Here is a 15,000-nt window from a genome sequence, read left to right on the forward strand (position 1 = left end):
GCATGTTAATAAGCAACTAATTAATGGTGAATATGTTCCCCATACTAAAGTGTTACCATATATATAAAATATTGTATATTTTTGAGGAGTTTATTTTTTTGAATATATAAATATGTATTACCTTTTATTATCCAACTCTTATTTTTTTATTTGGAATAATATTTATCAGAGAGTTGGATCCAAAAAACAGTGATATCGGTTTTCGCAAATGAACTTGTAATAAATGCCTTACCTAACCTAAATGCCATGCACTCTCTGCAGTTGAGTAAGGAGATTCCCCTTGAGAAATAGAAATGAGCTGTTAAACTCTAATTTGAAGTTTTTTTTAATTACTTAGCTGTGTCCAAAAGAAACACACACCCACACACATGCTTATTCTGTCTTCCACTTTCTTTTTCTCACTCCAACATTCCGGCGCACACAAAGTCAAACTGTCGTTCGTCTGCCAGTAAATATATGACGGTAGTTGTGACAGTAAAAAAAACAATAAGTCTGGACCAGTTGATCACAAGCAGGGTAGGCTGTAGATGAAAAAAACAGCAACATGGAAGGCCCAGGAAGAAAAGAAAGTGAAAGTAACATTGTTTTTATTTCTCTGCAGATACATCAAAGAGATGCAACATTCCTGGCATCTTGCCAATTTGACAACATTTGGAGCTCTCTCTCCTTGGTGCATCTTCACTGAACAAACAGAGAAATGAGGAAAGTAGAGTTGTTGCTAATAAAAGTGTTGTGCTGTGCATCAAGTGTGTTGTTTGCTTGGAAACACACACCTGACCAGATGTGTTCACCGCTAGTCTGTAAAGGATGACTTGGAACGAAAAAGGACTGAAACCAGAGGATACCTTTCATGTAAAATTATTCATGAAGGGCAACAAAATGACCAGAATCAGGTTTTTTAAAAGCATTTTCATGTTTGTTTTACTTCAAGGGTGCTTTGTCTCATCTTTACAGTACAAATGTCATCATTTATGTACAAAACCTACTGTACGTTTGAGTATTATTTATTTTATCATGGCATTGTGCTTCAAAGCGTATTCATTTGATAAGTACTGATACTGAAAATTATGTTTTAATTAAATAAACAAATGTTTCCTGTTTTTGTGGTGATTAAGTTTATCTGGAATGTAGACTTTTATAGTGTATAGTCAGCATCTTGATAAAAAACAAAAACAACTCCTGATACGAAGGCACCACCATCTCTTTCAAAAAACTTTTTGGATCGTTCACAATGACACACATAGTAAACATGTTCTTAATATTGGTTGATTGGTTGAAGTTTATTTCAAACATGTATACAATTTGAATATGATACATCATATATTTTTATTTGTATTTCTAATTGTGGAGGGGGGGCGTGGACTGCGGGCCTGCCGCGGAGCGGGGTGTGTAAGGACCGGCCTCGAAGCCAGCGGCAGGTAAGTAGATTTCCCAGCTGGGGCTGGTTATCTAATCACCTGTCGCCTTTATTAGCAGCAGCCGGTCCGAGACACGTGGTTGGAGTTGGAGTTGCTGGTGAGCGGACACAGTTGAAAGACTGAAAAGTTGTAGCGTGGAGTGTGGTCTTAGCGTGTGTGCGCTCACAAATAAAGACATTCTTACACCAGATTACCGGGCTCACGAAGGAGTCTGTTACGGTCAGGAGGACCCACGAGAAGGAAACGTCACGTTCAGAGACTATTCTTCCATCCATCCATCCATCTTCTTCCGCTTATCCGAGGTCGGGTCGCGGGGGCAGCAGCCTAAGCAGGGAAGCCCAGACTTCCCTCTCCCCAGCCACTTCGTCCAGCTCCTCCCGGGGGATCCCGAGGCGTTCCCAGGCCAGCCGGGAGACATAGTCTTCCCAACGTGTCCTGGGTCTTCCTCGTGGCCTCCTACCGGTCGGACATGCCCTAAACACCTCCTTAGGGAGGCGCTCGGGTGGCATCCTGACCAGATGCCCGAACCACCTCATCTGGCTCCTCTCGATGCGGAGGAGCAGCGGCTTTACTTTGAGCTCCCCCCGGATGACAGAGCTTCTCACCCTATCTCTAAGGGAGAGCCCCGCCACCCGGCGGAGGAAACTCATTTCGGCCGCTTGTACCCGTGATCTTGTCCTTTCGGTCATAACCCAAAGCTCATGACCATAGGTGAGGATGGGAACGTAGATCGACCGGTAAATTGAGAGCTTTGCCTTCCGGCTCAGCTCCTTCTTCACCACAACGGATCGATACAGCGTCCGCATTACTGAAGACGCCGCACCGATCCGCCTGTCGATCTCACGATCCACTCTTCCCTCACTCGTGAACAAGACTCCGAGGTACTTGAACTCCTCCACTTGGGGCAAGATCTCCTCCCCAACCCGGAGATGGCACTCCACCCTTTTCCGGGCGAGAACCATGGACTCGGACTTGGAGGTGCTGATTCTCATCCCAGTCGCTTCACACTCAGCTGCGAACCGATCCAGTGAGAGCTGAAGATCCTGGCCAGATGAAGCCATCAGGACCAAATCATCTGCAAAAAGCAGAGACCTAATCCTGCAGCCACCAAACCGGATCCCCTCAACGCCTTGACTGCGCCTAGAAATTCTGTCCATAAAAGTTATGAACAGAATCGGTGACAAAGGGCAGCCTTGGCGGAGTCCAACCCTCACCGGAAACGTGTCCGACTTACTGCCGGCAATGCGAACCAAGCTCTGACACTGATCATACAGGGAGCGGACCGCCACAATCAGACAGTCCGAAACCCCATACTCTCTGAGCACTCCCCACAGGACTTCCCGAGGGACACGGTCGAATGCCTTCTCCAAGTCCACAAAGCACATGTAGACTGGTTGGGCAAACTCCCATGCACCCTCAAGGACCCTGCCGAGAGTATAGAGCTGGTCCACAGTTCCACGACCAGGACGAAAACCACACTGTTCCTCCTGAATCCGAGGTTTGACTATCCGGCGTAGCCTCCTCTCCAGTACACCTGAATAGACCTTACCGGGAAGGCTGAGGAGTGTGATCCCACGATAGTTAGAACACACCCTCCGGTTCCCCTTTTTAAAGAGAGGAACCACCACCCCGGTCTGCCAATCCAGAGGTACTGCCCCCGATGTCCACGCGATGCTGCAGAGTCTTGTCAACCAAGACAGCCCTACAGCATCCAGAGCCTTAAGGAACTCCGGGCGGATCTCATCCACCCCCGGGGCCTTGCCACCGAGGAGCTTTTTAACTACATCAGCAACCTCAGCCCCAGAAATAGGAGAGCCCACCACAGATTCCTCAGGCACTGCTTCCTCATAGGAAGACGTGTTGGTGGGATTGAGGAGGTCTTCGAAGTATTCCCTCCACCGATCCACAACTTCCGCAGTCGAGGTCAGCAGAACACCATCCGCACCATACACGGTGTTGGTAGTGCACTGCTTCCCCTTCCTGAGGCGGTGGATGGTGGTCCAGAATCGCTTCGAAGCCGTCCGGAAGTCGTTTTCCATGGCTTCCCCGAACTCCTCCCATGTCCGAGTTTTTGCCTCCGCGACCGCTGAAGCCGCACACCGCTTGGCCTGTCGGTACCTGTCCGCTGCCTCAGGAGTCCCATGAGCCAAAAGAACCCGATAGGACTCCTTCTTCAGCTTGACGGCATCCCTCACCGCCGGTGTCCACCAACGGGTTCTAGGATTACCGCCACGACAGGCACCAACTACCTTGCGGCCACAGCTCCAATCAGCCGCCTCGACAATAGAGGTGCGGAACATGGTCCACTCGGACTCAATGTCCAGCACCTCCCTCGTGACATGTTCAAAGTTCTTCCGGAGGTGGGAATTGAAACTCTCTCTGACAGGAGACTCTGCCAGACGTTCCCAGCAAACCCTCACAATGCGTTTGGGCCTGCCAGGTCTGTCCGGCATCCTCCCCCACCATCGCAGCCAACTCACCACCAGGTGGTGATCGGTAGAAAGCTCCGCCCCTCTCTTCACCCGAGTGTCCAAAACATGAGGCCGCAAATCCGATGACACAACTACAAAGTCGATCATAGAACTGCGGCCTAGGGTGTCCTGGTGCCAAGTGCACATATGGGCACCCTTATGCTTGAACATGGTGTTCGTTATGGACAATCCGTGACGGGCACAAAAGTCCAATAACAAAACACCACTTGGGTTCAGATCCGGGCGGCCATTCTTCCCAATCACGCCTCTCCAGGTTTCACTGTCGTTGCCAATATGAGCGTTGAAGTCCCCCAGTAGAACGAGGGAATCACCCGGGGGAGCACTCTCAAGTACTCCCTCGAGTGAATCCAAAAAGGGTGGGTACTCTGAGCTGCTGTTTGGCGCGTAAGCGCAAACAACAGTCAGGACCCGTCCCCCCACCCGAAGGCGGAGGGAAGCTACCCTCTCGTCCACCGGGTTGAACTCCAACATGCAGGTTCTGAGCCGGGGGGCAACAAGAATTGCCACCCCAGCCCGTCGCCTCTCACTGCTGGCAACGCCAGAGTGGAAGAGAGTCCAGCCCCTCTCGAGAGAACTGGTTCCAGAGCCCTTGCTGTGCGTCGAGGTGAGTCCGACTATATCCAACCGGAACTTCTCTACCTCGCGCACTAGCTCAGGCTCCTTCCCCCCCAGCGAGGTGACGTTCCACGTCCCAAGAGCTAGCTTCTGTAGCCGAGGATCGGACCGCCAAGTGCCCTGCCTTCGGCTACCGCCCAGCTCACATTGCACCCGACCTCTATGGCCCCTGCTATGGGTGGTGAGCCCATTGGAGGGGGGACCCACGTTGCCTCTTCGGGCTGTGCCCGGCCGGGCCCCATGGGGACAGGCCCGGCCACCAGGCGCTCGCCATCGTGCCCCAACTCCGGGCCTGGCTCCGGAGGGGGGCCCCGGTGACCCGCGTCCGGGCGAGGGAAATCTGAGTCTCGGTTCTTGCATTTCCATAGAAGTCTTCGAGCTGCTCTTTGTCTGATCCCTCACCTAGGACCTGTTTGTCTTGGGAGACCCAAGAGACTATTCTTAATTATGTAATTTATTTGCCTTGTAAGTGTAAATGTTCTCGATGCAAAATCATGTATCTGAACTTTTTATCAAATTTAATGAATAATATAATGTCACTGACACTTTTACGCTTTATAAATGCAAAGTCTCCTTATTGTAATTGGGCATTTGTATAAACTTGCCCTAAGTACTATTTTACATTTTTAGATAAACTTTTACAATCAGTTGTTGTTAGTATTTCTAGTAGTATAGTGGTAGTACTAGTAGTAGTAGTAGTGCCAGTGTGTTAGTATCTAGAGCGGGAGTGTCCAAACTTTTTCCACCAAGGGCAGGATACGAACATTTTAAAGGATGCTTTGATACGTTTGTATATTTTTTTTAAAGCCGTTTGACAACATTTATGTATTTTATATATTTTATATGTATTATGTAATACATATTTGTATTACGTCATATATTATATGTCTTTAGTATAGTATTTTAATTATATGTATGTATCAAGTAATTTCAAAATAATTAAAATATTTTCTAGCTTCTTCATGATGCCTTCTCATATATATATATATATATATATATATATATATATATATATATATATATATATATATATATATATATATATGCATATATATATATATATATGCATATATATATATTATATCCGAAAGTTACAATCAGTAGAAAATGGATGGATGGATATAATTATATGGTAAATGGGCTATACTTTTATAGCGCTTTTCTACCTTCAAAGTACTCAAAGCGCTTTGACACTATTTCCACATTCACCCATACACACACTGATGGCAGGAGCAGCCATGCAAGGCCCTAACCACGACCCATCAGGAGCAAGGGTGGAGTGTCTTGCTCAAGGACACAACGGACGTGACAAGGTTGGTAGAAGGTGGGGATTGAACCAGGAACCCTCAGGTTACTGGCACAGCCACTCTCCCAACTTTGCCACATCGTATAAAACATATATATATATATGTATATATATATATATATATATATATATATATATATATATATATATTTATATATATATATATATATATATATATATATATATATATATATATATATATATATATGTTTTATACATTTTTACATTAAAACATTTTTATTTCTTGTTTAGGATGGTTGCCTGCCTTAATTTCTTAGCCTTTTAACAAACTTGTATTCTTTCAATATTTCATATATGTTGTGTAATACAAATTTGCATCATTATATAATTTTATAAATCATTTTATATGTATAAATAAATATATTTTTACATTTTCAATTTTTAATCAAACAACTATTACATTTGTTTTTATTCATTTTATTCAAATAAATATGAAGAAATAAAGTTGTTTAGAATTTTGACAATAAATATTTTACATATTTTTATACAAGACTTTATATTATGTATTTGTATTTTCAATATATGTGTGTATATATATATATATTAGAGCTGTCCAGTAAGTTATATATATATATATATATATATATATATATATATATATATATATATATATATATATATATATATATATATATATATATATATATATATATATATATATATTTTATATATATATATATTATTTTTTGATCAATTAATTTCAACACAATGAAAATATTTTCTTGCTTGTTTATGATGCCTGCCTCAATTTTTAGCCTTTAAAAAAATACAAACATGTATTCTTTTAATATTTCATGTATGTTATATAATACATATTTGTATTATTATATAATTGTATATATAATGTATATATATCAATAAACATTTTTTTATATTTTAAATATATTTAATTCAACAACTATTAATTTTTTTAAATTAATTTTACACAAATAATTATGAACAAATAAAGTTGTCTATATTTTTTTTTACAATAAATGTTTTTTACAATAAATGTTTTACCCGCAATTTATGCAATATTTAATTGTATTTAATTGTATTAATACATTGTATACATATGCAGATATATATATATATATATATATATATATATATATATATATATATATATATATATATATACATATATATATACCGTATGTATATATATATATATATATATATATATATATATATATATATATATATATATATACATATATATATACCGTATGTATATATATATATATATATATATATATATATATATATATATATATATATATATATATATATATATATATATATATATATATATATATATAAATAAAATACTGAATATTAAATATTAAATAGTACTAAACAAAGGGCAAGTGAATTTCCGCATATAATTTCATGGTTTAGAATAAAACATATTTACGAAACAAATGTGCATTATATATATATATATGTTTTCATTAATTGAAATCCAATAAATATTAAAGAACATATTTCTCTTTCCGTGACTGCATGGGTTCCCCGGGTACCCCGACTTCCTCCCACCTCCAAAGACATGCACCTGGGGATAGGTTGATTGGCAACACTAAATTGGCCCTAGTGTGTGAATGTGAGTGTGAATGTTGTCTGTCTATCTGTGTTGGCCCTGTGATGAGATGGCGACTTGTCCAGGGTGTACACCACCTTCCGCTCGAGTGCAGCTGGAATAGAGCTGGAATCAAGAAATAATAATGATCAAAACAAGTACAGAAACAGCGCAAATACAGTACAAAACAGCTCCAGGGGGTTGTAAACTAAATAAAGTAACTAAAATATAATGCAAAATATATATATGTAACAAAATGTAAAGCAATAGGCTCACACAAGTTCCGTAAATAATTTAAATGTGGAACACAGCATCATAGTTTTCACTGTTTGTTGGTTGTTAGAGGTAGAGAGTGTTTTAAAATAGAGTTCTAATTCTTTTACAAAAAACATAGGTTTGGGTATTGAGAATCTTAAATTTATGAATACAAAACTTAGCCAATAGTATAAAGAGGTTGCAATGGTAAAATTCCTTTTCAAATGTTTATTTTTTATACAGTGTAAATCCAAATAGCACATCTTTAAAACAAAGCACGCATTTGTCATGAATATTGTCCGGCAGAACTACATCTCCCAGCACAGGATTCCTAGATCATGACGTCATATGTATGCGCCTCGATCGTTTTACCACACTTTCGGTTAAGCAGTTACAGGCCAAGTCGTCCGTAGATTTAGTATTATTTATAGTTAAAGTTAGGCCATCGGAAGTGTCTTAATGGCGTACACGCAGATATTGAACATGCTGCATCGCACTTTAGGGCCAAAAGCGACCCAGACGTTTAGCTTGGCAGCAAGTCGCACACACAGGACACAGTCAGTGTTGTCGACCTTCTGCAGCAGGGTCGACGCTCCGTTTGGACGTTTTCGTGCTTATAGTTGCTTCCTGCAGCCACGGAGAACCATTCACGTCGACTCCAGCGTGAGAAATAAAAGCGAGGAGAGAGAAGTTGGACAGAAGTCTGTGTCCAAGTACCCACGCAGCACCACCACGGCGACTGCACGCAAAGGTAAACAAACACTTCGAGACACCACATCCCCATCATTTTCATTCAAAGTATACCAACAAACAATAAGTCTGTGCACTTTTTAAATATTCAAGTTTGTAATAATTAAACATATTGGTTAGGATGGAACTATCATTTGTAAAAAAAATAATTTGGGATAATCAAATTATTTTATTCATCATTAAATCCTTTTAATGGACTAAAACTGGACCAAAAGGAAACCTATTTTTTCTTTTTTTGTAAATTTAAAAACTTAAAGTACCACTGATAGTCACACACACACTAGGTGTGGTGAAATTACCCTCTGCATTTGACCCATCCCCTTGTTCCACCCCCTGGGAGGTGAGGGGAGCAGTGAGCAGCAGCGGTGGCCGTGCTCGGGAATCATTTTGGTGATTTAACCCCCAATTCCAACCCTTGATGCTGAGAGCCAAGCAGGGAGGTAATGGTTCCCATTTTCACAATCTTTGGTATGACTCTGCCGGGGTTTGAACTCACGACCTACCGATCTCAGGCCGGACACTCTAATGTACAGTACACCAAATAAATAACATTTTACACAATAAGTATTGTGTCTAATTAAAATAGTATGCGTAATGATTACATATAAATATACAATATAAATACAATAATTAGCATATGCAGGTGCATTTCAATAAATGTGAATATTTTTGAAAATGAGTTTAAGTGTTGAATACATTTTTAAAAAGTGAATAATTTCTCAACTTCTTGATACTTTTAATGATCATAGCTTTGGAATAATATATAATATCCCTATAATAAAAAAAAAAGTTAAATATTGTAAACTATGTAAAATAATGGCTCACTCTCTCTTTTTTGCTCTCATAGATTGAGTCGAACTCCTGATATCAAGTCACTTTTGCACAGTGTTGGGACTAACGCATTACAAAGTAACGCGTTACTGTAATGTCGTTAGTTTCGGCGGTAACTAGTAATCTAACGCGTTATTTTTTATATTCAGTAACTCAGTTACCGTTACTACATGATGCGTTACTGTGTTATTTTACGTTGTTTTTTATGTTGTATCGGCTTGAAACAGAAGATCTGAGTGTGTTTTATTGGAGCGCTGCAGTGTCGTCCTTCTGAATCTTCCTCTGTCACAAGGGAGAGAAGAAAAGAGGCGCGCTCTGGGTGTGTGTGTGTGTGGGGAGGGGCAGGGGGCGTATCTGTGTTTCACTAGTGATGCAACGGATCAACAACGTGATCCGCGGTTTGATATATAAAACAAAAAAAAAGTTGTTCGCACGTTCAGTACACACACAGCGTGGTCATGGCGAGCGGAGTAACGGAAGAGCTTCAACGCCCCGCGCCATTTAATCGGTGTGTTTATAGGTGCAGCCCCGGTTGTGCAAAACGAGGGTTTTAAACACTTGCTGAACGTGCTTGAGCCACATTACGACATCCCGTCGCGCACCCATTTCAGCGATAAGTTTGTGCCAGATTTTCATGAGCAGGAGAAGAACAAAGTTGTGGATGAACTATCCCGAGCATCATCTGTTGCGCTCATGACAGACGGGTGGACGTCCAGGGGAACTATGTGACGATAAGCACTCACTTCATCACAGCAGACTGAGAGATGACAAGACATGCCCCCTCTACGAGAGTCACCTTGCGCAGGTACTGACACAAGCAGTGGAGGAATGGAAGATAAAGATATCCCAGTCACACGTGATAATGCCAAAAATAAAATAATTGCAATGAATGAGGCAGGACTGGGACCACAGATAGGTGCTTTGCACATGTAGTGAGTTTGGCATCACAGAAGGGCATCTCAGTCAATAGGATGGAACGCCTCCTTGGGAGTATCAGGAAGGAGGTTTCCTACTTCCACCCAAGCACAACAGCTGCTCATGTGCTTAAGACAAAGCAAGAGATGCTAAAGCTGCCTACTTATAAAGCTCATACATGATGTCCCAACGAGGTGGAACTCCACTTATGATATGTTGGAGCAGCAGGCAGCTACATACTCTGCATTGACCCACAAGACCCTGAAGACAAATGTCAAAGACATCATCACCCTGTCTGATGATGAAGTGAGAGTGGCAGAGGAGGTCCTGCAGGTGCTTCAACCCCTCAAAACTGTTACATCTCTACTGAGCACTGAAACTTCACCATCTGTGTCAATGATCCTGCCACTGAAAACAAGGATTCTACAATCCATGGCTCCAAGTGTGGAAGACAGCAGCATCACTCCAGATGTCAGGCTTTATTTCACTACCAATGTTTCAAGGAAGATTATGTGCCTTCTTAAGTTGCACTTTAAGTTGTTTTTTTATTGATGGTCATTGGTCCAAGTTTAAAGAAAGGAGAAATGCCTTTTTATGTTGCACTGTTTTTCATTAATTATGTTAAAAGGAAGATAAAAATGCATGTCAAGTTGATCAACATATTGTATTATTCTCCAGTGCAATAACAGTACCGAAATGAAGGCTAAAAGGGCATTAATGGGAGCTTTAAAAAAAAAAGAAGAAGAAAAAAAGAAGTAACTAAATAGTTACTTTTCACAGTAACGCATTACTTTTTGGTGTGATTTAGTAACTGTTACTTTTGAAATAAAGTAACTAGTAACTGTAACTAGTTACTGGTTTTCAGTAACTAACCCAACACTGCTTTTGCACAATATTGAAATTTTTTGACATGTGAATCTGAGTTATTGTTATGGTAGTGTTGTTACAGAATGCCATTATCCTCATGTAAGAGGTATGATGTAGTAACGTATTCTACAAGATGTTTCTCTTGTTTTGCAGTGAAAGAAGCTGGCAGAGATTTCACCTACTTGATAGTCGTACTCATCGGGCTCGGAGTGACAGGTGACTTCAGCCAATCAGAAACGGATTATTTGCCTCTCATTATCAGCCATATTGCATTTTGCTATTATTGTTCTTTATGTCGCAGGTGGTCTTCTGTTTGTCGTCTTTCAGGAACTGTTTTCTTCCTCCAGTCCAAATAAAGTCTACGGGAAAGCGTTTGACAAAGTCCGATTACACCCAGAGGTAATTAAACTGCTTGTACATAGTTGTGAATACACAGTATTTTAACAGGTATTGGCAAATATTCCTTTATTTATTAATACAGGTTATTGGCGCATTCGGAGAACCGATCAAGTGCTACGGCGAGATTACCCGTCGAGGAAGACGACAACATATCAGGTTGGAGAATTTGATTATGAAACAAAACTTATTATTCAAACACTACATGTGGCTATTCATCAGCTGTTGTTTTTTAAACAATCTAACTGTATTGTTTTATCTCCATAGTCATTCAGAGTTCCTGAAGGAGGGAATAAAGCACATGCGACTAAAGTTTTACATTGAAGGATCAGAGCCAGGTCTTAAAGGCACAGTGCACTCAGAGTCAAAAGAGGTTTGTATTGTATAGAATTATCTAACCACTACATGCAACATTATATTATTTAAAAAAAAATGGAATTGCTTGTCATTTTTCAGAATCCGGAAACAGGAAAATATGAGTTCCGGTACATATTTGTAGACATTGACACCTACCCAAGGAGGAACATAATTGTGGAAGATAATCGATGATGATAATGAAAAAAAATAAAAGGACTAATCCACTCAGTGAACAGAGCTGGCTAATAATTTATGTTGTGCTGTAAATGTGGTTAAAAAAAAAAAATAGCAGAGATGAAAATGTAACCATTACATAAAATGAGTACAGTTTTTGTATTAAAAATAAATGACTTTAAAATATCAATCATTTTTATCTGCTGCAAACTTTTTTTATGTTTACATTTTTAATTGTTTGGTTAAAATGTTTAACTGCCTTTAAGTGCTGTACAAATTAGCTTAAAAGTGCTTTGAAATGTGCCCTATAAAATACATTTATAATCATTAGTATTAGTGTGTGCGTGTGTGTTTTCCACAGGTGAAACAAAAAAAAGATTTCCGTGCAAAGGTTTGTTTTTTCCAGCAATTGGCTTTGCAACGTGAATCTAATACCTGACATAGGCTCATAACATGCAACTCAGCCTTATGTTGATATAAATGTAATGATCATGGCTTACAGCTCATGAAAATTGAAATCTCAAAATGTGGGGGTTTCAAAAACTAAACTGTGATCATGAACATTATAAAACTGTATCATATCTCACTTTGCATGTAATGAGTTAGTGTTATATAATAGTTTAACATTTGAAGTTAAATTGCTGAAATGAATGGCCCTTTGCACAATTTTCTAACTGAGTTTCACCTGTATAATCAACTTCCATAAGTTTTGACTGGTTGTTGTTATTGATCACGGCCACTAGAAGACGACAAAGCACCAAATACTGTACTTTAATGTGGAAAATCTGATCTATTTTTAAATTCCTTGAATCCAACGGATTACCAGCGTTTGAATCGCTGTTACGAATCGATGAGTATTCCACAATATGATTCTTGTTGGAAAAAGTCAATCACTCCAGAGCGTCTTCCTAGAAATGTGCACAATTTGTTCTTTGACCCTGTGGCGCATTCTCAGACCCTCGTTAATTTGAAACAAGGCATTTTTAAATCGTTGTCAAAAAGGTCCCATTCATCCATCATAATTAAATCATTGTTTTGTTTGAACTGTTTTATAAAACTTGACGTAGTTTTTCAACTGAAGCGGTCTTTCACGCGCCATCCTGTTTCCAAATAGAGCTTTTACGATTATCCCTGAAGGCAACGGCTGTCAGCCACGCCCACTTGAGAAGGCAGCGTTGTCAGTGGGACGCAATGGTTTGTTATTACAGCATGCTAGCCTAAACTACAAGACTCGTTTTTTGATGATTTCATTTTTAATCAAAAAAATTATTAGTAAGTAGTGAGATTTATTGTGGCCTTAATTGGAAAGGTTATGATAAAGTCAACACAGAGGGGCCTTGGCACTATTGTTTGTGGCCTGCATTCATGTTAGCTTAAGTTAGCCTTAACTGCTCCTTGGACCTCCCCTGTAATAAAGCCCGGAGAAGACGCGACAATTGCGGGTAAGAAGGCAACAAGAAGCAATGGTCCTTCTTGGCAGCTAACTAACCCGCGAGCCACAGTGCTGCTATCAAGTAAGTCCACCATGTTTGTTTTGGGCAAAGTTTGGTGGCAAGCTAAGTTTAGCAGATTAGCGCTAGGTTTCCAACAGCTGTTGTGAATATAAAACCATAAACATGGCTCTAACGCTGTTTTGCCTCAAAAATAATGTTGTGTTTATTTAACACGGGTAGCATTGTAGTGTTTAGTGACGGTATTTCTCGGCCGTTCGACAAAATGTGCGGCTGGTTCGAGAAGGATCAGCTGTGTTTGTGTCAAACTACTGAGCTAATAACTCTTCCGGTCCCGCTACACTAATTATGGTAGTGACAAGATGCTATCGTTTAGATTCATAGGGATTTATGTAAACCCTAGTTTAATTTTTAAGCAATGTTTACCTTTGATTTATGATTGGAAATGAAATAATCCGTTCCAGGGTCAAACTGGTACCACTGTACACACGTACAACACTTAAGACCTTCAGTATATCAGTATGTGGAATGGATTAAGCAAAGAAATCAAACAATGTACTAATATGATCCACTTCAAGAAACCTACTCAGTGGCCTAGTGGTTAGAGTGTCCGCCCTGAGATCGGTAGGTTGTGAGTTCAAACCCCGGCCGAGTCATACCAAAGACTATAAAAAAATGGGACCCATTACCTCCCTGCTTGGCACTCAGCATCAAGGGTTGGAATTGGGGGTTAAATCACCAAAATGATTCCCGGGCGCGGCCACCGCTGCTGCCCACTGCTCCCCTCACCTCCCAGGGGGTGATCAAGGGTGATGGGTCAAATGCAGAGAATAATCTCGCCACACCTAGTGTGTGTGTGACAATCATTGGTACTTTAACTTTAACTTTAACTTTTTTAAAGTGTTTACAAAGTACACAGAAGAAGAACCATGTTAAACATTCAGAATTTATTTCATCCATCCATTCATGTTCTAGATCAGTGGTTCTTAACCTGGGTTCGATCGAACCCTAGGGGTTTGGTGAGACGGCCTCAAAGGTTCGGCGGAGGTCAAGACACACCCAACTCATCGTGTGAATTAAAACTTCTCCCTATCGGCGTATTATGAATACCCCCAAACAATGTTCCCTCTAATTTTCCATCTGATTTGCAGGTGTGTAATTTCTTGTGAGTTCATATGTTGGTTTTGTTCTTTGAACAAGGTGATGTTCATGCACGGTTCATTTTGTGCACCAGTAAAAATAACATATAACTTTGTCTTGAATTAGAATTTTTTATTTTTTCACTAAAGGGTTCGGTGAATGCGCATATGAAATTGGTGGGGTTCGGTACCTCCAATAAGGTTAAGAACCACTGTTCTAGATAATCTTACTCATCTCACCATACAAAATATAACTTACTTAACCAATTATTATTATTATTATTTTTATTGTTATTACTTATGGAGTATATTGTGAATAAATTGAGAACAGGAAGTGAACAAAAGTTTTAGCAACTGCCATGTAAAGGAAAAGGGGTATGAATAAATAAGCTCTGCTTCTTCCTACTTCTTTTCGAACATGTTGAATAGAGAAACTGGAAATTGTGATGTATCAT

At 40.0% G+C, this 15,000-nt stretch overlaps 3 protein-coding genes across 5 annotated transcripts in view; all 3 read left to right on the forward strand.

Annotated features, from left to right (window-relative positions):
- neto1l (neuropilin (NRP) and tolloid (TLL)-like 1, like) overlaps positions 1-740 on the forward strand; it is a 230,616-nt gene extending 229,876 nt beyond the window's left edge. For both annotated transcript variants that reach the window (XM_072913487.1, XM_072913486.1), the window contains one exon: positions 602-740. Coding sequence is in view for 1 of the 2 variants with exons in the window: in XM_072913486.1 (XP_072769587.1) it covers positions 602-701 (100 nt within the window). In the remaining variant the exon portion in view is untranslated. The remainder of the gene's footprint in view (positions 1-601) is intronic.
- Positions 741-8,000: 7,260 nt separating this feature from the next.
- Positions 8,001-12,393, forward strand: timm21 (translocase of inner mitochondrial membrane 21). The gene is made up of 6 exons (XM_061964758.2): positions 8,001-8,416; positions 11,182-11,244; positions 11,330-11,427; positions 11,510-11,583; positions 11,692-11,797; positions 11,881-12,393. Exons 1-6 carry the CDS (start codon positions 8,125-8,127, stop codon positions 11,971-11,973), a joined length of 726 nt encoding a protein of 241 aa, XP_061820742.1. The 5' UTR covers positions 8,001-8,124; the 3' UTR covers positions 11,974-12,393.
- A 322-nt stretch (positions 12,394-12,715) lies between these two features.
- The window catches only part of LOC133609735 (uncharacterized), a 44,173-nt gene continuing 41,888 nt past the window's right edge, over positions 12,716-15,000 (forward strand). Inside the window, exon 1 of one of the 2 annotated variants that reach the window (XM_061965606.2) lies at positions 12,716-13,397. The gene's annotated coding sequence lies outside the window, so the exon portion shown is untranslated. Of the gene's footprint in view, positions 13,470-15,000 lie in introns of both variants that reach the window. The other variant, XM_061965605.2, reaches the window with a different exon arrangement.

Source organism: Nerophis lumbriciformis, linkage group LG07 (genome assembly GCF_033978685.3).
Source record: "Nerophis lumbriciformis linkage group LG07, RoL_Nlum_v2.1, whole genome shotgun sequence".
Taxonomy (NCBI): Eukaryota; Metazoa; Chordata; class Actinopteri; order Syngnathiformes; family Syngnathidae; genus Nerophis; species Nerophis lumbriciformis.